Source organism: Trichogramma pretiosum, unplaced genomic scaffold (assembly GCF_000599845.2).
Source record: "Trichogramma pretiosum strain Unisexual culture from Peru unplaced genomic scaffold, Tpre_2.0 scaffold116, whole genome shotgun sequence".
Classification (NCBI taxonomy): domain Eukaryota; kingdom Metazoa; phylum Arthropoda; class Insecta; order Hymenoptera; family Trichogrammatidae; genus Trichogramma; species Trichogramma pretiosum.
Window position 1 is genome coordinate 317264 of NW_019641661.1, and position 26129 is coordinate 343392.

Here is a 26129-nt window from a genome sequence, read left to right on the forward strand (position 1 = left end):
ATCATTAAAAATTTTTACATTATTGGTGTTTAAAAAAAAATTATTATAGTAATTTGAGTTAAAAAATGATCTGCAAATCATGATGAATGTATAATTTTTAAGTGTTATTACATAATATTGTTTAATATAGTAAAAGAATAAAAAGAAAGCTAACAATAAAAGAATGATTTATTTGAACAAATTTACTTGCTTACATTTATTTTTCTTTTTATTTATAAAAACTTCTATTTATTTGTAAAAATCAACTTAGTCCTTAGACTGACTCTTTGAACTTATCATCACTTAAAATAGGATTAGTCATATTGACTGTTGCACACAAGACAGTGAAAATTTCATTTGCTATCCCCAGTACATTTACTGGCATTTTACCACTAATCATGGACTAGACCGTGAGACGTTGGTTAACACGTTTCAAATGAACTCTAGCACAGGCTATTTTTGAAGTATTAATAGAAAGATCTTCAGGAAATTGTCTTCTTTTTTTTCTAAAGGGTGGTCTTATACATTTCCATTCATTCTTGACACAAATCTCATCAATGAGAAAGCCTCTATCGACCATTATCCTATTATCAGGTTCCAGCATATTCATTAATTTGCTCTGAGAAAAAATTGCTGTGTCGCTGGCTCTACCACCATATGCATCACTCACAAAAGTAATTAAACCAGCTGTTGAAACTCCTATCATGAATTTTATTGTTGTTTGTCCTTTGTAATGAGAATATGTTCCCATTTGACAACACAAGTTTTTGGGTTGCTGTATAAAGACTTCAGAGCAGTCTAGCACTACTCTTGTGTCTTCAAATCCATCAAAACATTTTGGAAGATTGCATAGAATTTCCTCTCTTGTTGGCCAAGGAATTGCCACTGCCAAGCAGCGGTATAACACCCTCATCATTCCCCAAAAAATTCTCCTTGGAAGGTCTGGCCTTGTAGGACAATTAAAAAGCAAAGCCAACATTCTATATGAAATTGTATGCTTCATTTTCATATAAATTAATATCACTCTATCTCGAGTTTTGATTTTGTATTTATCATAAGCACTTTTATAAACTACTCTAATCGCTTGGTAAATTGTATCAAACACTTTAAAACTTGGATTTGAAGGTCTTTTAAAGGTCAAATCATGAAAAATAGGTTTAAAAACTCGAAACTATCCCTACATAAGTTTTTGAGGATGTTGAATTCAAATCCATAGTCGACCTTACCTTAAAGGTCATTTGAAGGTCAAACTTAGAAAAGTCGATATAAAAATCCGAAAAATATATTTTTTATGTTTTGAGGGTCATTGTACTCAAATTCAAGGTCATTTTGACTAAATTTAGACATCTACAGGTCATTTAAAGGTCATTTGAAGGTCAAATTATGAAAAATAGGTTAAAAATTGAAAAACTTCTATATGGGTTTTCAAGGATGCTGAATTCAAATCTAAAGTCAGATGTCCTTTACGATGTCACCTTCAAGGTCATTTCAAGGTTAAGTTAAGGACTAACAGGGGGCTTAATTATTTTTCATTTTTCAATAACAGTACAAGGCTGTAAAAGTGAAAAAAAATGTTTTTTTCAAGAACACACATGATAACCCTTTTCAAAACCCTATTTAAAAGTATTTTGCCCAGTTAGATACTTAGAAACAATTGAGTACAATAATAATGAGGGTATTGGTCCTCAACGCAAGCTATACGCATATCTAAGCTACCTGACGTAGAAATCCAAGAGCAAGCATTAATCGATGGTACCCCAATTGGTTTAATTTTGTTCGATAGCCAATTGGCCATGGTCGCAACCAAAAGCTAGCCATAAGATGAACTGTAGCTACTTGTACATATAGCAAAGTGAAATTAATTTATGGAAAATGATAAAAAATGAATACTAAATTTTAGAAATTTGTACACACAAGTAGCTACAGTTCATCTTATGGCTAGCTTTTGGTTGCGACCATGGCCAATTGGCTATCGAACAAAATTAAACCAATTGGGGTACCATCGATTAATGCTTGCTCTTGGATTTCTACGTCAGGTAGCTTAAATATGCGTATAGCTTGCGTTGAGGACCAATACCCTCATTATTATTGTACTCAATTGTTTCTAAGTATCTAACTGGGCAAAATACTTTTAAATAGGGTTTTGAAAAGGGTTATCATGTGTGTTCTTGAAAAAAACATTTGTTTTCACTTTTACAGCCTAGTACTGTTATTGAAAAATGAAAAATAGTTAAGCCCCCTGTTAGCCCTTAATGAAAAGAGGGCTAAACTTGATGAAATATTGTTAATTTCGTATGCCTTTTTACTTTTTCGTTTGTAACACTCCTTGTTTTCTTCAAATGATCGGCATAAAGGTTGCCGTCTGCGTTAAGTTTCTCTATGTTCGCTCTCCCTCTTCAATATACAGTAGTAATCAGCCATCATTGCAACATCTCGTCTACCTTGATATCGCTGCTCATCCTCGGTAGCAAAATCTTTTTGAATCTTATGCTAATCTGACGCAAAGTACTAGAATGTAAGAAAATTTCAGAAGAAATGAACCCGTTAATTTCTGCAGACAATGCAATTCCTGTTTAATATTGAAACAGTAACAATCGCGCAGCAGAATTGCATCAATTTTATTGCGATAATTTTACCAATTACTTTCTGAATATTTTGGTAATTCTCTTTGGACAATAATTGATTTGAACAAATAAATGAAGGTATCATTTCGATAGGAAATTTTCTCAACTTTTTCATGCTGCAGTCAGGTTTTCTAAAAAATTTCATTTTCACGTGGAAAAATCAAAAATAAACCATAAAGTTCACTTTTACCGTACTGAGTTTTTCGATATATTTAGCTCTCCGTATTTCATGGCAATTTTCTGGGTGAACGTGCGACATATTGGAAAAGCTTATACCACCATCAGAAAGCTGAACAAATTTCCTATCATAGTAGTCAGTTATTTTTTTGAAATAAGTTTTGATACTTTTTGAGCGACTCAAAAATTGAGTATTTACGGAAAAACATGATTTTTCGTCCTCTAAATCACAAAAGTAGCTATAAAAATAAACACTATTAAAATGTCAATGGTTCCTACGTTGTAAGATATTCCCAGGACCCTCAGAAACACTTCCCAGGGTTCCGTATCCACGCAGGTTGAAAAAAAAATTTGATGATTCCACCTCAAAAAATGCGTTTTTCTTAAAGAATTACTCACATAACGTATACAAATAATACGTTTCACTATATAACGTGCGTGAGTGGCGAGCACAACCAGAATTTGCATGCACTCGTCCGCACGCAGAACCATGTGTATGGCGGCGCACTATGTGGTCAGTAGTTTAAGACTACTTTTATTTTGGCTAGATGACAGAGTTTTTAAGCAAGATTTTTTCAATTCTAACAAATAAAACTTTTTAAATTCACTTTGATCAGAAATTGAATTGAATGCTGAAACAGTTGATTAGTGATCTGCGCAATTATTTTTTCACATGTTTGTGCTGCCAGGGATACTACAGGTGAGACGATTGAGCTCATAGATCACTCTTAAACAGTACTGATATGACTTCAACCTTGGCAAAAACGAAAAATGAAAAAGAATCGGTGTTGAACTGTTTATGAATAGTAATCTGCGTGCTCGATCGTTTCACCCGAAGTAGTAGCTGTGAGCATTGATGTTCTAAAGAAGTGTATACGACCCCCCTACTAAAACTCAATCAGTAACCTCTGAAAATTACAAGAGGTGACCAAAAACACTACTTGCTTGAGAACGTAAAAGAAAAAATATTTTAAGACTTAAAGTATACGAAAAAAGCTCACGGAAACTGCTGTGTTCTGTTCAAAATCAAAATTTTAAAATTTTGAATAATGCAACGAAAAGGAGAGAAAAAATCCTACTCTAAAATCCAATAAAATAATTTTGAGTTAAAGGTGCATATAAGCCCTCAAATATTTACATAAGAATCAAGCTGAGCTACGTTGGTTAATTCTTTGGTATGCAGTTTAATTGTTTAATAAAATATAAGCCAGCTGGGCTACGTGGGTGTCACTTTTGGTTCGCATTTTCCTGCATTTTAAATATTTTTTTTTAAATTTTTATACAATTTTTTCTCATAATTTTTCATAATCATTTTTTGAATAATTTTGATACCGCGTTCGGCAGTTAGCTAAACGCGTCTCATGCAGCCAACTTCCTATGACACAATTGGAGTTTTTGCAACTCACTTCAGTTGGCAAGCTCGCTAGTGCCCCGCGGCTGCCCAAGTCTGGGGGTGCTGCTTTTATACGACTAACACTTCATAACAAATGTAATGTTTGACGCCGCGCGTATGCTTTTGCCTATACAGCTGGGCGACCGAGTTCGATCCCAGCATCGAGAAAATATTTTTTTTGCGATCTCTCTCAGTTGAAATGAAAATTTTTTTTTATTCTTCTGGGCTTCAGACCAGCGTATTTTTTATACGGCCATATTATGCGCAAAAAATAATAAATAAAAACCTTTGAGTTTATAATATAAAAATATACTTTTTGAATTATATTGTTTATTTTATTCCTCTGTTGTGTATATTATTACGTTGCGTGTAATGTATTTAATACTTCTCGCTTGACACATTCGCTCCCGTTTTGCTGAAACAAAACAAAAGCAATGACTGATTTTCTATGCTATTTCGTGTATGTCTGCTTGCATATCGGCACCTATGGATGCAGCAGCGTGAAAATTGTTAACAGCAGACAATCGAGTATTGAAAAGAATTTAGCGGGTGATTACCACGCTCCATGTGATAATAGTCTGCTGCTTGTCGCAACGTGTGCAATCGATGGCTGTATTTCTTCGCCTGATATTCCTTGATTTGTAAGTGTTCTCTATTACTTTTATCATTATCTTTAATTAATCGTACTATGATATATTAGGATAAATCTATTTTTCCGCGTACATAATAGTAAATTGGGTAGAATGTCAGATTCGAAAAAAATCAAACGTGCTCGTTAACTTGATGAATCGGCTTCTGCCTCGAGAAAAAAGGCAAGGCTCAATACTGACTGGTTTCTTGAAGACGGCTTAAATTGATTTTATCACGTGGATGATCCTAATGTTACTTTTGCTCATTGTTCTATTTGTAAACCTGAATTGAATGTTAGTATATTTGTATAGTTGTATAGTTGGTATAGTTGGTGGTTGTTAGTATAGTTGTATTTGTGTATTTTCATTTTGCTCGGATTTGTCCTGGTTCTTGTTTGGCTCATTTTCATTTCGGTTTTCATTCTGTTCATTCTCATTTCGATTTTCATTCTGTTAATTTTCATTCGCATTCTCATTTCAATTTTCATCCTGTTCCTTTTCATTCGCATTTTTATTTGCCTCATTTGCATTCTCATTTTGCTCATTTTCATTTACATTTTCACTTGTCTCAATTTCTCTATTTTGATTTTCTCAATGTAAAGTTATATCTTCATTTTCAAAATTATTTTCTAAATCAATTTCATCAACGAGCGGTTGTTCAATCGAAAATCCATTGTTTTCGCCAATTTCTATTAACAGTTCATGAAAATTTAAATCGGTCTTAAAATTTAATAATTTTGTATAATGTTCATCAATCTTTATTTTGCTGTTACTTAATAATTAATTTGTAAAAACAACATCTCGATGCATTTCCATTTTTTCAGTATTAACATTCAAAATTTTATATCTTTTTATACTTTTGCTATAACCCACAAAAATGTCTTTTTCAGCTTTCGGATCCCACTTTAATCTTTTTTGTTTTGGAATGTTAAAATAATTTTCTAAAAAATAACTTATGCTTTATATCGAACTTTTCTGTGATAGGAGACATACCATTGTTTTTAAATTCGCTACAGTTATTACAACTTAAAATACCTCAAACCTCTTTCATGGAGTCGTCTTCTTATTGTTTGATTGCTGATTGGTCTGTTCAGTAAGGCATTCGTACGGATTCGATACGCGATTTGTGCTGGATTGCGGAGAACTTCGACTACGATATAGCGATCTTCTCGATTGGTGACTGTAGGTCGACCTTTGCCAGGCCTCCAGCGGTAGCCACTTGTTTCTTGGTATCGTCTAAAAGCGCGAGAAACAGTTGTCCGATGGACGGGAATTGGTCTTGCTACATTGCTTTGAGATATACCTTTGGCAACGATTCGAGCTGACTGAATTTCAATTAAGCGAGGCATTTTGCACACTGTACTTTTCTTGTTTTTTTTAAATTTAATGTTTTGTAAAATTAATAAGTTTAAGTTGAAGGCCAAAACAATAGATTGGATTCGACGAACTATTACGTCGTGGTGTGAATGCAGTAACGCTAATGATGGAATTCATAGTGGTATTTGTTAAATACAGAAAAATATCTTTGAAATGGCGCACAGGGCGCAAAAGTAATTGTTGAGAGCTCTATTTTTTTACATTAATCGTTGAAAAGAGTACTTTGCGATGGTGTATGTTAGATTCTGATAACTCATTACTGTAGTTTATGAACGTGGTTGAACAATCGATTTTTTTCATTAATTTTTAGTCGCGACAATGCCATCGTTTTTCATAAAAGTGTATTTTTTATCATTTGCTGTTAAAGTCAATCCTGCACCTAAAGCGCCACCCATAGAGAGCAAATTAAATTTTATATTTCGGCACGTATGAGACGTTAGTTAACCTTTTTTCAACCCATGATTTCCCAATAAAAGCGCTTATTTTTACATCACCTTTGCCGACTGCGTATAAAAAATTACTGTCGCCTAATCTTACGGGATTGGAATTCTTGAAATGCTCTTATACGGAGAATATCTCTCTCCTTCCTGTCATATGCGACGTAGCTCTGGAGTCCATCATCCATACCGATGCGTCTTTGTTTACGTCGTCTGTGTAGATAGAAGCGAGATATGTCTCTCCCACCACGATGAGTGCGTTGTCGTTATTATGGTTATTCGTTGTATTTTTCTGCTTCATGCTTGACGGTCGTTTATTTTGTTTGATTACAGAAATGGCCTTTTTTTTACAATTGAAACACTCGACATATTTTTTCGAATGATTATCGGTCGACTTCTTATTTTTATTTTTGGAAAATGCCTTATGCTCCGAAGTTCTCGTTGACAAGGCAACACTTTTTTGATCAGATTGCGTTTTTCTCCTTGTTTCCTCCATAATTAAGCATGATGATAAATTGTCAGTTGTACTATTAGCTGAACTCGTAGATTCCCAAGCCGATATGAAGTGATTGTAATCCTCTGGCAATATTAGTAAAACTTTTGTGATGAGCATACTAAAGGAGATTTCTTCTCCCAAGGCTTTAAATCTACAGCGTGGGTCATGCACCTTTGATATGTGAGTTGTAATATCGTCACTTGGGTCTTTTCGGCAATTAAACCACTTTTATTGCAGCAGGTTTATGCTGGTTACTGATTTATTTACAAACACTACATTTAATTTAATCCACATTTCATTTGAGTAACTTATTGTAATATAAAATTTAATGCCTTTTCAAAATCTGATCAGATTTTCGAAAAAATGATCAGATCAAAAGTTAAACTTGATTTTATCCAAAAAACCGAGATTTCTAAAAAATTTTTTTTTTATTTTTCGAGTTTCCAAATGAAAACCATTTCAAATCTCAGGGGTTTTGTGCACATATCGCGTTCTTGATATCTGAACTAAAAGTAAGAAGGGTTTCGATTAAAAAAATTGATGTTTCAACACAAAAAATAGTGGTCAAAACACGAAAAAATAAACGAAATTTTCTAGAATTTTTCTCAAAAACAAAGGACTTGAGAGAAAAGAGTATTTTTCAACTTTATCGTCTTCAATCTAAACCTCGCTAACTTTTAGTTTAGGTATAGAGGACGCGATTTTTGCACGAAACCTCTTAGATTTCAAATGGTTTCATTTGGAAATTCAATAATGAAAACTTTTTTTTTTAATTATACTTTAAAATCAAGTTTAACTTTTGACATGATCGTTTTTTCTAAAATCTGAGGTCAGATTTTAAAAGGGCATTCAATTTTACATTACAATTAGTTACTCGCATGTTTTTATGACCCCATTTTCACGAAAAATACAGTGACCGAGTAAAGTGTTGAAAAACGTTTTCTTGGGACTTAATGGGTTTAAACAATTATTAAAAAACTTGAAAAGGGGATCCTGTATCACAGAACATACGATAGAGGTTCATTTTGACTTTAAAATAAAATTATATAATCTCGTTGTTAGCGGACTAGGTTTTTTTGTTTTTTTTTTTCATTCAAAACGTTAAATCGTAGGTCTCTAAAACTCTCAGAGTCATCATTAGGAAAACAAATAAAAGTCTTAAAGTTTAATTTGATGAATGTAGTTTGGTCAAGACAACAAAATTCGATATTTGCTCAAAAAACTGAAAAAACTCAAGAAAATGCTCATTTTTCGCCTTTTTTCCTAATTTCGAACGTTATATTCGTGTAAACGATTTTTTTTTAGATTCTTAAACAGTAAAAGGGTAAAGTTTCTTCAATATAAAATGTATAAAATTATCCTACAATATTGAGTATAACATGGTTGAGTATAATATGGGGAAAAAACGGTTTTTTGTAAACGGGAAGTGTTTAGCGACTACTATTGGGAGTTATGACGACGGGTTTCTTCATTTGTGGTCCTAAACTAACTTTTTGAGGGGTAATGAGCGAGGATCGGAGCACTTTGGGAAATAAGGACCACCCTATTATTCACCACTTTCCTTAGTCCTGCAGGCGTTAAAAGATATATGTTTCTCCATGTTACCGATACATTTGATTAGAACTTACAACAATTTCTAACAGTCCATTTTTTTATGAATTTTATAAATTATTATTGAATCCATGCAGCTATTTAAATAATTTTTTCATAACTGTAAACTGATTCTTTCATATTGTCCTTTAGATTTGCATTAATCAAACATGTGTCAGCCAATTTCCATTCATACAAATATCTAAATGTCCAAGTAACCATGGTAATCACGAGTGTTCAGGTCATGGGGTAAGTTTGAAAAATTTCATGAATTATTTAGAAAATAAAATTATTGAGTACAAAACGATGATGATTTGCTTCTAAACATAAATGCTGTAGCCATTTGTATAATATGTATATTGTATAGTTCAAATTTTTACTCCATTTTTATCAAGTAAAAATTAATGAAACAAATTGCGTGAAGGTTAACCTTCTGTCCCTTCTATAAAAACTCACAATCAAAAGTAAAATTATACATGTCAAAATTATTACTATTACATATCGTCAAGATTTCACCAGTATGTCTCCTAACCTCTTCAAGATAAGACTAACAGGTCGTTATAATATTATTTAAAATTTTTTTTATAAATCTAGTTTAAATTTTTTAGTATCCTCTTACTTAATAAGTATCGACTTCTGAAAATCGATGTACAAAATTTCACAGATACACAATTTTAATAAATAAAATTGGATTCATAGTCAAAGATTTTCATATTTTTCAAGTCGATCCTAAGTTGATGTAGTAACACGACTGACTTTTTGAGTTGCTTGTTCTTGTGTCAAGAGAAATCAAAGTTATTATTTTTTGGGTCAATGGTTTCAATGATAGCTTATCATTAGTAGGTAGCGATGAACAATGATCAAGCACGATTTTTGGGTCTCATGTGGATTCGTATTTCGGAGTAGTCAGTATCAATTCAGCTACGCCCTTAAAAAATCTTGTGATCTTTCCGTCCTCTCCAATCTCTGAGCCCATCAAGAGAGCTATTGCCGATCTGTATCAATTCAATGTTCTGTATGCAGAACCTGAGTTATATTATTCAGTTAAATGTTTGAAGACATATTCAGCTGATTTATTTAGTGGATCTTGTAACCATTTAGCTAATAAAAGAGGGTTGACTGGTGCTCCTTGTCCTTCCTCTTGTCGTTGTAATGGTGCAATGGCTTGTTGCGATGTCTCAACCTGCCCAAAGTCTGGTAGCTCTTCTTGATCTGACGGGGTGAGTGAGTTGAGTTTTTTAACCTTGTTACATTCGATGTGCCTGACACGTTTTGCAGGTATTTGCAGGTCCTTTATAGCGGCTTGCATTGACTTTGCTGATCTTAGACTTTCTTCCAATTTATAGTCAAATAAAAAGGTGTTGAATTTAGTATTCATTAATGTGTCCTTGAGTGCTAAGTTTGTATTAGAGATGATTAATGAACGATGAAGCATGGATTCATTTCTCATGATAACTATCACGATCGAGAAGCTTGACACTGTCGCTCAGCGCTTCGATAGCTGTTAGATCTTCCAGGTCTCTGCCGTCTTTTGTTAAAATCGAAAAGCTTTTAAACTACGGCAGAGAGGCCAGGAATGATTTTTTGCTGTTTTGTTTGTGAGGGATTTTAGTTGGATAACGAAATAATAAATTATCAAAGATATTAATAAAGAATTAATTATAAACTGTATATTGTATAGTCCAAAATAAGTGTGTGTACAAGATGCTCTGGGCGCCACTGCATGAAGAGCATGCAGACTCAACGATTATAATGTCGGGGACGCGAGTACATGTCGATGGCAAAAGAATCCGATTAACTAAGAAATGACTTCACTACGCAAATACCGATATGGCTCGAGAGATAGTGAATGTGTTTGTGTACTTAAATTATCGCTGGCCAGTCTCTTCGGCGACGACGGTTTCAGGTCCACCCTATGTTGGCTGGCATGGTGGCAGGATGGCAAGCGACACCTTGAGTTGGAGATCTTCTCAAAAGACACTACGAGTGTGAGCGATGTTGGCTGGTCAAAGTCCTAATTGCGAGTGGGTCTAGTCTGAGGCGACTCTCTGCAGGCACGAATTTGAATGAGTTCGGCTCCTTGTGAATTTCGTTAGTGCGCATGTGTCGTTATCGATAAATTAGGAGTATCGACGTATCGACCTGCCAAAGCGTCTTGGCTATGCCATGTTCTCTTGATGATCTTGTCTATGGTGTGTGTGAATGTGTGTAAGTTAGTCGCGATCTCTCGAGCCACACGAGTATCGGAGGTATCGTTGTGTCGGGGATGGCGTAACAACGGACACTAGCTCTGCGTTTATTTTTGGAGGGTTTCTGAATACGCAGTTCTGCGGCAAATCATATTTTTTCATGATTTCATTTTTGTCCTTTTCTGGGAATCCGTCTTCTATGACATCTTGCCTGCAACGCGTCAGTTCCAGATGCAAGTCAGGAGCTAAAACACGTTCTTCTTTGAAGCGTTTTCCAATAGTGGCAGAAATCTGTGGGTTTTCTTCTGTATTTCTCGGTGTCGTAGATCGGCTGCGATTATGGCCAGCGCTGCGGCTGACGCTACGACTGTGGCTGCGGCTGCGGCTGTTGAAGCTACGAGCCCGGCTTTTGCGTCCTGCAAACACAAACACACACAAAAGGTGTTTGTAACGTTTCATATTTGTATATTATTGTTTTACAGGTTAGAGCCTGTTGCAGTTTCGTGTAAAACAGGTTAGAGCAAGTAGCTGCATCATGTACGTATTGGTATGTAATTGATTCGTGCATGCGAGCGAAGAGTAGAGATTAGGGCCTCTCTCAGTTGCCGCTCTATACAAAGGTTAGAACCTGTGTATGCACATACAAGCTCGTACGCGCTCGTAATTACCTCTTTGGGATGTGTGTCTTTATTTACACCACGGTGGTTAGAGCCAAGCCGTGTATCCCCGAGAAAGTTGGTTAGAGCCAAACTTATTTTGAGCAAGTAAAATTAATCCGCGTATAATCCAGGTTTAATTCGGGTTAAAATCCGGGTTTAATACAGTTTAAAACCTGGATTTAATCCGTGTTAAAAACTTGGTTTAAAATCAGTAGATAATCGAGCTTTAACCTGATAGAATATTGGTTGATACTCAGATTTAAAAAATCATATAAAACTGTTTAAAGCCCGGTTATAAAGCTGGTGGAAACCCGATGGTGGTAAAACTATATTAAAACTAAGATTAAATCTAGTTAAAAACCTGGTTTGACACCAAGGCTCAGGATTAAAACCGGTTTTAATCGGTTCGAGTCCGAGGTGCGAATAAGTTAAAAGCCCAGGCTATCACCAGACTGAAATGCGTTCTAAAAAACAATATTTTAAATGATCACGGGTAAGAGACAATGCTGATCTTCAAGCTTACGACCACGTCGGGGACAATTAATAAAAGCAATTTGAATAAGCAGTTTGCAATAACCATATTACTCGGCTTTATTTGTATCGTAGCTCCAGTTATGCCAGGATATCCTGGCTAACTTTTTAACTTCTCAATTTGTATCGAGAAAACTGCCAACTGTGCAGAGAATTCATAATTTTCCGTACCAACTAAAGGGGGCGATTAACCAAAAGATACAAAAGAAATCGTGCTGTTGCATAACAGGGGTTTTATTTGCAATAGACCTGAGCATTAAATCATAATAGAATAGATAACGATTACATTGGCCACTGCCGTTTTAAAATAACATACAAGATTATGTCTGTGCTGAGCTGTTGCATATACCAGTGGTACGCCAGAGAGAGATAACGGGCAAAACCCACGTGAAAATAGTATGTAAGATCTGACTCCAGATCTGGCATCAGATCTGGTATAAGATCTGACAAATGTACGCCAGATCTGACATCAGATCTAATACCAGATCTTGTATTCGATAATCGACATCAGAACTTATATCAGATCTCACATTAGATCTAATGTTAGATCTGAAATGACTGTAATGACTGTATTGCCTATAATTAATTAAACAATAGGTTTATTAATAATTAAAATTTTATAATAAATCTTAATTAATGCTGAGCAAAGCGAAGTCTCTTATCCTTTCAGCTCGGTAGATCTTGACATATTTTGTGTCAACAGTTTCTGGAAAACGACTTTACCGAATGGTCTAAAATTTTTAAGGGTTGTTGAGGGCGGTCAGCCGAAGGTCTGATTGCCACATTCCGTCGACCTGGTGCACCAGGTCGCCGATCTGGTCCCTGTGAAAACTTCTTCGAGAATTTTCGTTATTATTAGGTTATGCTGAATGTGTAAAAAGTGTCAAACCACATTCCGTCGACTTGGTGCACCAGGTCGCCGATCTTGCCCACGTGAAACCTTCTTCGAGAATTCTCGTTATTTTCAGATCGTAGTGACTGATTGTAAAGTGTAGAATCGCATTCCGTCGACCTGGTGCACCAGGTCACCGATCTGGCCCCTGTAAAAACTTCTTCAAGAATTTTCGTTATTTTTGGGTTGTACTGACTCTATTAAATTGATTTTAGACTCTATTAAAAGTTGCTAAAAGTTTATAAAAGTTATTAAAATTTATTAAAAGATTATAAAAGTTTAAAAAAGTCTATAAAAGTTTATAAAAGTTTATAGTTTTTTTTTATTTTCCGGTTTCAATATGTTAGAATAATCTCAACTTTTATAAAAAACTATAAATTGCTAATAAAAGCTCGCTTAAAAATAAAAAATCATCCAACAAATTATGAAAAAATTCACACGCGTTTTTTGATCAATTCTAAGCACTTTTTGTTTTATAAAATTTTTCCGTAGAGTCCATTCTTACCGAGTAAAAAAATACCAAAGCTTTCTTTTTACATTTTCGGCTACAATCAGCTGTTTTGGTGGCCACCATCTTGAATCTGGATGAACCAACACCGCTAATTTTTTTAGTTTTGGCCTGAATGCCACTAGACCCAGAGTTTCAAGCCAATCCGAATGCATAATTATGGTGAAAAAACCATCATTTTGAGAAAAAATGTTCAAAAACAACGTTTTTTTTTTTGTTTAAACGAATGTATTTTTGAAGCGGTTGCATGTATCGTAAATCTGACGCCAGATTCGAAAAGAGCGATAAAAATTACCATTAAATATGGAATTTTCACATTAATTTGACTATAGTTTCATGAAAAAATAACGTGTAGAAAAATAAGTCAAGAATAGGGTCTCTTGGTATTAGACGGGTTAATTCGTAAATCTGGTTTATTATACCAACTTTGGTCTTGTCCATATCTTACAAAATCATTGTCTCAATGCAGTATAATGATATTTATACAATAATTATGAAAATACGAAAAAAACATGTTTTGGACACACAAACAATGAACTTTTATAAACTGTTGTAAACTATTATCATCTTTTTTGAAGTTTTCTAAACTTTTATTAACTTTTATTCACAAATTATAAATTTTTATAGAAGTTTAGATTATTTCAACATCATAGAACCCAAAATTGAAAAAAAACTATAAACTTTTATAAACTACTATTAACATTTTATAACTTTTATTAGAATCCAAAATGAGCATATTATTAACAGATTATAAAAGTTTATAAAAGTTGGTAAAAGTTTGTAGGTTTTATTAGCAGAAACGATTTTCGTTGGGTACCCTTAATAATTGTCATATAAAAGTTTTTTATTAAATTTGAAAATCGATAATAGGTTCCTCATGCACTTCTAGACAGTATGTTCATTTATAATGCTCTCAGATGTCAAAAATAAAAATTTAACCGAATTCCAAGCTCAGGGTCTTTGACAGCTCGATAAGATGGTCGAAAAATAGACAATTTGTATTTTTTTTTGGATTTAATTTTATTTTTAAAATATCACCAGCATTTTTTGGCCCAGTGTATGTACTCATTGGAAAGGTTACGCAATGTCGGGTACATCGAAGAGCTCGGTGCTCGTATCGCAGCATCACGCCGGCACTGTCCGTGCGCAGCGCTTGCTCGTCGCTGTATCGATACATTACACATGACAAGCCGAAGGCAAATTTCCAGTTCGTGCAATTTCAAAATACATAAAAAGGTAACCCAAATAACCCAATAGACACAGCTCGTGCAATTAGATAATTATGAATGCAAAATCAAGTAGCCTAAGTAATCCAGCTTACATAAGTAATCTAATCGACCCACAGCTCGAGCAGTTTGTAAATAATATGCAAACTTTAGTAACTCATGTAACTCACTCATGCCGTTTCTATATTGTTGCCAAATAACTGGTAATCAAAATAATTTTATGCAATAGTAGGCGAAAAATATGTTCATTTAAATGAGGCGTTTTACCGCACACCCGTGTCCAAAATGAGGCATTTTACCGCACACTAGTGTCCAAAAACGCTTTTTGCGCACTAAAAAATGTGCCAAAAAGGACATTTTTCGTCATACTATTGCATAAATAACTATTATGCAATTGTATAGCGAAAAATCGCCTTTTGGGCACACTTTTTAGTGCACAAAAAGCGTTTTTGGACACTGGTGTGCGGTAAAGTTTCTGATATTTCGTGAGATATCATGCTCGTTATTTGTGCACTTTTTGCATAGTATTGCATAAAATGTCGTATGCAGCAAGTGCCAAGCTTTTTCCCCAGAAATTGCGTGAAACAGTTCTCTTTTCGTGCAAGCGTAACCGGCACTCGTACTCACAAAATGGTTCCCCCCACTTTCCCGACTCCGCTTTCACGACAACCATTTTCACAAGTATTTCATATTTTGTACATATGATGATGGCCCTAGCTTATGTTCCCGTAGACGATGTGTTGCCAACATTTAAAGCTTTAATAAAAGAAGCTCCAAGTGCACTGAAGACTGTATTCAATTACTTCTCCGAATACTATGTTATTGGCATTCCAGCAGTTCAAGGAAGACGTCCTATGTAAGCTACACTTCCACGTTCTCCTATACAGTTCTGGAATCAGTATGATGCTGTGCTAGCAGGGACTCATAAAACAAATAACGTTAGTGAAGGATGGCACAATCGCTTTCGGTTAATTGTCGGCAAACACCATCCAGACTTGTACAGTGCACTAGGGGAGTTCCAAAAATAACAGGCCGATGTGGAGATATGCATCGCAGAGTTAGAATTAGGACGCGCTATAAAAAGAGCACCAAAACTAAAATGGATTGCTCAGCATGAAAATATCTTCGACAGAGAAATATCTTCGTTCATTGGCTCACACTATAAATCTCTGATAGATACTTTCATTTTTTATGTTAATAAATTTGTTATTACATATTCATTGTCATTATTCTTTATGATCGACGTCGGAAAGAATACTTGTCGTGAAAATGGTTGTCGTGAAAGCGGAGTCGGGAAATTGGGAGGTAACCCACAAAATAACCCATTCGTATAACTACTCATATCTTTTTCGTTTGCATATTATTCATAAGAATATCAATAATATAATATAATATTAATTAATAATAATTAATATATTATTAATTATATTGTTAATTATATTATTAATTAATAATAATTAACGGAAACAGTCCTGTCAGCAACTAGGTTGTAATATTGAATTTAAATTTTCTATTTGCTCAGCATTCTGCAACTGGGGTTGCCACTAGTAATAAAAGTTGTTGAATCAATTTAAATTCTCATTATCAGAAACCTAAATATTGTAGGAATTTTTCTTAAAGATATTATCGATGTGATTATTAAGATATAACTAAATTTGTTATACAATTTTAATTGTTAATAAACTTATTGTTTAATTAATTCAATGCAATACAGTCACTTCAGATCTGGCATTAGATCTGATGTCAGATCTTATACCAGATCTGATGCCAGATCTGGAGTCAGATCTTACATACTATTTTCACATGGGAAGAGGACATTGTCTGAAGCCTTCGCAATTGGGCTAGGATTTGGCACAGTAATTAACACGTTACGATTCGGCATTAAAAAATTACAAATAAAAATTAGTAAAACTCAAATTAAACTTACATTTTTAAACAATGAAGTTTATGCATTAGAGAAGCTGTAAAAAATATTGAGAGTTGTTGATTTGTTTTTCTCTTTCTTATTAGACTCTTTTTTCTTAGAAGGGCCTGCAGGAGGTTTAGAGCATGTGCGCAGGAAGAAATTACTACTACCCCCCTCCCTACTGTCTCGCATTTGCCCAGGCCCGAAGACCTGTAGGGCAAGGGAAACCTGGGGGTGTACGTAGTGCATATGCACTGAACCCTCCTCCTCCTCCTTCAGGGAAAAACCCGCCGCGAGACATGCGGAGTACATGGGTTCTCATCCTGCCGAATGGCAATCGGAAAAATCCGATTGTCCCCACCAGGATTCGAACCCAAGGCTCCTCGAGCGGCCTTTGTCTCTGTAGCTAGCACGCTAACCACTGAACCAAAGACCGCTCTGTTTTCCTCGGTCATCCTGTTATCCTACGATAGGCAGGATATTTCTTGACAGAATTATCGGAAACCAAAAATTCGACATATTTCTCGATTTTATACTTTTGGCTATTGATTGAAAGAAGAAAAAGTAAAAGAAAATAAAATTTCATAATTTGGTACGAGTTTGAATGATTTTTAATTTATATTGAGCAAAAATATGCACCTATTGGGGAAAAAAAGATAAGCGAATCATTCAAACTGGTTCCAAATTATCAGATTTTATTTTTCTTATTTTTCCTTTCTTAAGGGCTAACAGGGGGCTTAATTATTTTTCATTTTTCAATAACAGTACTAGGCTGTAAAAGTGGAAAAAAATGTTTTTTTCAAGAACACACATGATAACCCTATCAAAAAAAGTCAGATGATTAATCAGATGATTAATCAAGTGATAAGTCAGATGATTTATCATCTGACTTGTCATGACAAAACATCATCTGACGTTGAATCGATAAATACCACGTTAAGTTTCGATGGAATCATGTCATTGTTTAGGTGTGAACTTATTTTTCCTAAATATAGTTTTTATTGTATTTAATTAAATGAAATTATTTTTAATTGTAAGTCCAAAAAAATTTTTTCTTGTCATTTTTATCATTTTATTGTTAATTTGGTCATTTTTTCAATCAAATGAACCATGTCTTGATCTTATTTTGTAATGGTGGGTCTTTACAGTTTGCACTTCCATGAAGAAAATTAAATACTGCAACAAAAATTAAAAAAGTTTTTCATCTTTTATACAATTATAACATATAATTATATAATCATATAATTATAACTTTAAATAAATACAGCACATTGAAGGCTCCAGAGGGGCTACAATTATTCAATTTTTAAGTGTTTTACTAGATAAAACACTTTCCTTTGGCATATTGAAAGAAGCTGTTATGACTATTTTCAAAATTTTCATAGCTTTTTATGAGGAAAATACTCAAGGATACAGTAGTAACATTATAAACACTAATTAACAGTACCTTACACTTCACAAACTTCAAAAGTCAAAACTTGTTTCCACACAGCATATTTAAAAAATACATTCAATCTGATGACAGTTATCTAGACATCTAACATCTAAGGACAGCCAACCTAAAAATGGATGCAGCACCTGAAACATAAATTGTACCACAAAGTATCACTTTCTTGCCAAGTATATATCTCTGTATTTATGTATATAATATATTGTTATTTGAAGGAATGATTTCATTTTGCTTAGTAAACAAATTACTTATCTGATAAAGTCTATGTAAAATACTGCTGCAATACTGCTCGGCTGCGGGCGATGCCATCACAGAGCACCAGAGAGCCTCTGCTGCGCACTGACACCAATGGTTATGTTGCCTAGTGATCGCTTTGACAGCAGCCGAGCAGTATTGCAGCAGTATTTTACATAGACTTTATCAGATAAGTAATTTGTTTACTAAGCAAAATGAAATCATTCCTACTAATAATAATATATCATATACATAAATACAGAGATATATACTTGGCAAGAAAGTGATACTTTGTGGTACAATTTATATTTCAGGTGCTGCATCCATTTTTAGGTTGGCTGTCCTCAGATGTTAGATGTTTAGATAACTGTCATCAGATTGAATGTATTTTGTAAATATGCTATGTGGAAACAAGTTTCAACGTTTGAAGTTTGTGAAGGGTAAGGTACTGTTAATTAGTGTTTATAATGTTACTACTGTATCCTTGAGTGCTTTGATTTAAAACGTTCATCATTTCATATTAATTAATATTTTCCCCATAGAAAGCTAAAGAAATTGAAAATTTTGAAAATTAGATATATTTTATACGCCAAAGGAAGCTGTTTTATCCAGTTAGATTCATAAAAACCCTTAAAAATTAAATAATGGTAGCTCCCTGTAAGCCTTCAGTGTGCTTTATTTATTTATTGTTATAATTATAACAAATTGATTTTTCCTATGCTTTCCAATTGGCTTATTAAAATAAACTGCTATAACGGGCTTTATTTAGATGTACTGAGGAGTACTAAGGTCCCTGAATTTTAATTATTCACTAATCAAAATCAATAAATTATATAATTGTCTTAAAAAAATAAAAAATTTATTGTTAAATTTCAAAATAACCAAAATGATGACATTTATGAGAATTTTCAGATTTTTACATGACAAATCACCTTATTTACACTTGATTTTTTCCAGCAGAAATAACTTTATTTTAAATAATTGTATGAAAAATGAAAAACTTTTTTAAGTTTTGGTGCAGTATTTAATTTTCTTCATGGAAGTGCAAACTGTAAAGACCCACCATTACAAAATAAGATCAAGACATGGTTCATTTTATTGAAAAAATGACCAAATTTACAATAAAATGATAAATAATGACAAGAAAATTTTTTTTGGATTTACAATTAAAAATAATTTCATTTAATTAAATACAATAAAAAACTATGTTTAGGAAAAATAAGTAATTCACACCTAAACAATGACATGATTCCATCGAAACTTAAGGTGGTATTTATTGATTCAACGTCAGATGATGTTTTGTCATGACAAATCAGATGATAAATCATCTGACTTATCACATGATTAATCATCTGATTTATCATCTGACTTTTTTTGATAGGGAACCCTTTTCAAAACCCTATTTGAAAGTATTTGGTCCAGTTAGATACTTAGAAACAATTAAGTACAATAATAATTAGAGTATTGGCCCTCAACGTAAGCTATACGCATATCTAAGCTATCTGTCGTAGAAATCCAAGAGCAAGCATTAATCGATGGTACCCCAATTGGTTTCATTTTGTTCGAAAGCCAATTGGCCATGGTCGCAACTAAAAGCTAACCATAAGATGAACTGTAGCTACTTGTACATATAGCAAAGTGAAATTAGTATATAGAAAATGATAAAAAATGAATACTAAATTCTAGAAATTTTTACACACAAGTAGTTACAGTTCATCTTATGGCTAGCTTTTGGTTGCGACCATGGCCAATTGGCTATCGAACAAAATTAAACCAATTGGGGTACCATCGATTAATGTTTGCCCTTGGATTTCTACGACAGGTAGCTTAGATATGCGTACAGCTTGCGTTGAGGGCCAATACCCTCATTATTATTGTACTCAATTGTTTCTAATTATCTAACTGGACAAAATACTTTCAAATAGGGTTTTGAAAAGGGTTATCATGTGTGTTTTTGAAAAAAACATTTTTTTCCACTTTTAAAGGCTAGTACTGTTATTGAAAAATGAAAAATAATTAAGACCCCCGTTAGCCCTTAAATCACTTTGTTAAATACACGTTGATAATTTTTTTTATAATTTTATTTTTTGTTTCTGTTAAAATTTTTTGAATCAATGAATGTTTTTCTTAATAGGTATGTAGCAACATCAATAAATGTCATTGTGATCATGGCTGGAGTGGTCCTGATTGTTCACTGCAACAAGAGCTGCCGACACAGACAACAGTTAGCAGTGTGGAAATAACATTTTCTCCATCCTCAAAAAATAAAATGGAAAAGAAAGAAACGCCTTATGGTGAGAAATAAAGTTAATAAATTAACCCATTATCGTCAGGACGTATGTTTTTTAAGACAATTTTAAGTCGAATTTCATTATCATTTACAGTTTTTCGTTAAACTTTGAAGTTCATGTCATTGATATAAAATTTTATGCTTTTTTAGAATCTGGACTTAAAACTGAATTGAAATTTAAAGTTAAAAGTTGTATACAACTAAACAATAAAAAATAAAAATTTTATTTAAGAAAAATTGTTGTTAAAATGGTAAGAGATTTGATTCATCGCACTTTTTGAGCGTCTGTTCCGGCCTTAGTGTGATAATCATAAGAAAAAATCGGCGAAAATTCTGATATTTTGATATTAAAAAAATTAAAAATCACTTTCTGCATGAAATTTTCGACTCCAAAACAAATATTGTCAAAATCTAATTTATCTATTAATTAATTATTAAATAATAAGTTGGTTAAAAATAAATGTGGATAATGCTTTCCAGAAACTTACATTGTGGACCTAGTGTGACATTCCAGGTATACAAATGTCCATATAAATATAATTAAGGAATTATATTAACCTTCTTGCTGAGGTCTAATGATTATAATATTGGTTGTAGGTAGAATTTATAATTTTATGCATATATTTTATTAAAATGGTTAATAGTGACCCCCAATTCATACAATAGTCTTAAAGAATATCTGATAAAAATTTCGTAAGGATCGGTTCATTGCTTCCCGAGATTTTGTCAATGTGCCATTGAAAAACCTTGTTTTGAGAAAAACGCGATTTAAATTTTTTCTTAGCATTTGAGCGCGATGAAATGACTAACTGAAATTTGACTAAAAATATAGTTAGACTGCTCCAGTCTTTATGAATTTTTAATAAGATACTTCTGTTTACGTATACTTTTTAAAAATGCAATAAAAAAATCGATTTTTTGAAAATTTTAATGGTAGTATATCCCTTAATAACATTCATTGGTTGCAGATCTTACACATACTGATACAACTCTTGTCCTCGCTGGTTGAAATCGTTGACTGCCTGCAATGCCCCTTGGCTATGGTTAATGGGCGAAGGCCGTAGATGCTCTGAATCGTGTAGTCTTAATAATCCAAAATTACAACCAATAGTTGCAATAAGAGCGATCAATTACGATACACCTCGTACAAAGATCGAAGTTACAAGAAGGACGAGTTGTCTTTAACGCCAAGTTTATACCTGATTCATCAAGCGCTTATCAACTCGATACTGTTGTTTTGCACCTGTAAGACCAACGTGCCAGAATCAATGGCCTAATAATAGAGCTGAGATTTGTGAAACCTTTCGCAACGGGTGCTCATAGGTCATTTATTTAGATATTTCATTCAAGCTCTCGGTTATCTTGTACTGCCTTGATCTACGTAACCTCACAGCAGTTTTGGTTGATAGCCGTGTATATCTCAATCTTGCGGCTACTTGTAAATTTAGGACTTGTGTGTGTATATTTATCGGCAGCACAGACCGATTTATTTGTTTCACGATCATCCAATGTGTGGCTGCTCGCTAGTCGATTTTGGCTGATTTGTTTGCTTTTACTCATATAAATTTAGGCAGAGTCGGCAGATGGAAAGTTACATTGCACGATGTAACACCAGTAAGGTATAAGCTCCTATATTCGATCAATAATTAATATTAACAACCTAATTGTACGTAAGAAATTTTTTTTAATAATTGGCTGAATGAATCGAACATCCTCAACAGAAATACATTATTTAAAATCAGATATCAAGTTTTAATTCTATATAAAAAATTGATTTAAATTTGATCGAAAATAGGGGCGTATACCTTAATGTGAATTGTGACCTTCAAATATTAAATACAAAAATAAATTTCCAAGATATCAAAAAACATTCATCTTAATATAATGAATCAGTAGTCATCGTACCTCGAGACGAGACGGTTGTGTCTGTTCGTTTACTTACGCGATCTTAGAATCTCATCGAGCGTATAGCACAAACTCCCGCCAAGATGGCAGCACTTATGCAATCTTACTTAGCTTCTATCTATTTAAATTATTATTGAAATGTCTTTAACATTGCGTTCTAATTTATTTTATATCTTAGCTAGAAAAAATTCTGAAACAAAAATTTAAATTTGTCGAATTTGTTTCATTATGAACTTCAATTCCAAAGATATTATTTGATATGGGCAAAAATTAGTTCCTTACATAGAGATACTTAATCAATAGTATTAAAATGGTGACTCCTAACCACCCGAAAAAAGTCTTCTAAAATAGAAGAAATAAAGTATATAGCAAAAAAACTGCAATTGTTTCTCCTGTATATTGCACTCAGCAGATTCGGTGCGCCCTTCTTATTGCTCTCAATAACTACCCATGGCCGCAGTCAGCCCCAACACTGTTCCCATGCTGAAGTTATAGTACAACCACTCGTATACAGTAAAGTCTCTTTAGTGGACATTATTAAAACCTCGAAAATTGTCCGTAATTCAAAGAAGGGAAAAAATAGAAAAAAGTCAACGAAACAGCAAAAAGAGATAAATGAGTAAAATTCATTTCCTTTTTTTTACATACAAAAAAAACCCTGCTTCAGATGATTGCTGCTTAGCCCTTCTGCACACTGCCCCAAAAAGTATACTAACAAGGAGACCCCCCCAACTCCGGGTCATGGATTCGCTCCAAAAATTTTTCGGTCTCTTGGTACCCCAAACTGAAGCTCCCTGTGCTCAGTTTAATCTCATGGGCCATATCGATATAGAAAATAATAACGATTTTTTTATGATGTGAAAAGTCCTCTAAAAAATGGGCCCTAAGGCTCGTGAGATTAAACTAAGCAAAGGGAGCTTCAGTATTCAACTCCGGGTCATGGATTTGCTCCAAAAATTTTTCGGTTTCTTGGTACCCAATACTTTTGAATAAGTAATTTATTAATTGTTACGTATGTTATAGCATCTTTAATGCGTTATAATAAACATGTGATAACTAATATAATTTTTCATTTCCATTGTTGACATTGTTATGCTTATCTTTGGACTCCAATGGACACGCTGAAAATGATATAAACAGAAAATTACCATGGCTCTAACACAGTATACTTAGTTATAACGCTCATGTCAGTTGTAGGGGGGGTTTTTGTAGTATTTGCAATGATGGCACTTTGCTACAGGTCAGTCGTAGTGCATAAAAACTTCTCACTCTGCCTCAGGTTAGTATGCAGTTGAATGTTCATAGAATAGAAAAACAACAAATATCTTCAAATATCCTGCATGCATAACACATAGATAACACATTTTTTTAGTTCTAATTACAATTTCCATTCCAAATTTGTACATATTGATCTTTCTTGTCAGTTTTTCTAAAAAGGACAAGATGATGTTTAGAGCTGATATTTTCAAATTGCCACACAAATCGAAGTAGTTGAAATAATTTTTTTTATCATGAATTATGTTCATACTGCATGTGATTGACAAAAAAACTTATACCCATGCTCTGACATCCCAATTACATGACTTTTTTCATAATAGTCAATATTATGATTGGATGGATTGACCACGTGATTCTGACGTGAGTTTTTTATCAATATTGATCGACTCGCGACTCCATCTGTCTTTGCCTATGTTAAATTTATACGAAAAATGTGAAAAGGTATTTACAAAATAATACTTCTAACGAAGTTACATCGGCTATGACAGGGTCTGACGGTGTAGATCGTTCCTTCACCTTATCCTAGAAACTTCCCAAGTAGAGAGAGAGACATTTAGGAGCCTAATATAATACCAGCGCGCTCACAAGATAATTTTATGTGCGCCGAAACATGCGTATTTGTGTTCGAAGCGCGCAAAATTGCGATACTGGCGTAAGCGAGTGAGCGAGAGCAGAGGACAGCATCGGCGACGGTTGAGTCGAGTGGGATCAAAGAGCCACGAGTGAACGCTGGACTGATCACCCTGTATTGGCCCGTGTGACTGGAAAGTCGAGTATCCAATTACTGCGATTTCGAGTGTGAACTGTGTTTGGAGAAAATTTAGCTGGCCTTACTCGTCTGTTCACGCTGTGTACAATTCAGACTTGGTCCAACTATTTAACCATTTCGAGAATCCAATCGTAAGTCACCGTTGCTTTATCGCTACGCATTGCGCCACTTTAAACTATTGATTCTATCTCTCTCGATCATCATTCACCTCTTAGCCCTGTCCCTACGACCTGTCGTCTACATTAAACTAGCTGAGGTGACACGAAGCTGCTATTGAAGACCCTAAGTGTATTGATAGGAACCGGCTATACAATATAGAATCTATTTGGCTGATATGTATACACTTCATAATTGTTCAACTATTTAAGCCTCACATCCGCGACTGGGGCCCTTTCAATAAAGTCAATAATTATTATTTTTTTAAACGATTGTACAACAGTAATTTATATTCGGCAGTCCTTTTCCCCGTTTATAGGTATTGGCGGACGTCGTCCATTTTTGTTTGAAGTGTATAGATCCATTTTTATTTACATAAAAACTTGCAGGTACCCAATATCTTTAGTTATGCCTCGTGGGATGTATACAAATAAATTTAACTGAAGAAGGAAATTTCTTAGTCGAGTCCACACATTTGTAATTGTTCAGGAATTACATAAATAATTAATAAATAATTGGATGGGTTCATGAGTAGGTCTTACAATAAAACACTGCATAGGTGGCATCAATTTCAATTTTAACTTTTGTTTTTTATTATCACTTAAATCATTCTTAATTAGTTTAAACTGAGTCAATAAATTTGGAACGTTAATAATAATTACAACAGTTGTCGTGTTCACTGATATTATTGATACTACACGATGGGTAGTCAAGAGTCTGTACAAATACAAATGATTTGAGCAGTCGACGCGAAGCTAGATTTTATTAATTCACACTTGTCTTCTACCAGTTGTTGCACTTGAGACAAACAAGGCTTTCTCTTGAGCACACAGCGAGTTGAACTTGATTTGTGAGAAAACCGTAGCACAACGATTGAGGTTATATTAATCCTCTTGTCTGCCTGTGGGAGAGGCCGGAATAGAAATTGACCGAGATCACGTGAGGTTACACATGGCACCGTGTAACCTCACTTTCTCTCGTCGTGCACTCGTGAAACTAAGGTGCACCAAATTATTCTGAGAATTGAGTCGGTGACAAAAAGATCCCACCAGGCTGCAGTAGACATTATTGGTCTTCAATTGCAGCCTGGATGGTGTCTTTACCTGGTCGCAATCGATGAGCAGCTTCAGATTTGCTGACCAATAAGTTGAGCCTCAATGAGTACGCCGATGAGATGTACTTTGTAAAAGTCCTTGATGAACTGCTTGGCACTTGTTGAGATGAGCTGGAGTAGTCGAGTTGATGAGATTTTCCTTGAAGATGATGCTCAATGTAGCTTTCGTTGAGGAGATGTCGGGGATTCAGTCGCAGTTGCAGCTATCTTAACACGAGGCACATGTAAGATGCAGATTTGCTGAGTATAAAAACGAGAGAGAGAGAGAGAGAGAGAGAGAGAGAGAGAGAGAGAGATAGATAGATCACTAGAAAGATTAT

At 34.1% G+C, this 26129-nt stretch overlaps 1 protein-coding gene across 1 annotated transcript in view; it reads left to right on the top strand.

Annotated features, from left to right (window-relative positions):
• Positions 1-26129, top strand: part of LOC106648904 (disintegrin and metalloproteinase domain-containing protein 11) — a 225584-nt gene that overhangs the window by 163358 nt on the left and 36097 nt on the right. Inside the window, exons 17-19 of the mRNA XM_023460222.1 lie at positions 8856-8951; positions 20432-20591; positions 23633-23771. Of these exons, the coding sequence (XP_023315990.1) occupies positions 8856-8951; positions 20432-20591; positions 23633-23771 (395 nt within the window). The remainder of the gene's footprint in view (positions 1-8855; positions 8952-20431; positions 20592-23632; positions 23772-26129) is intronic.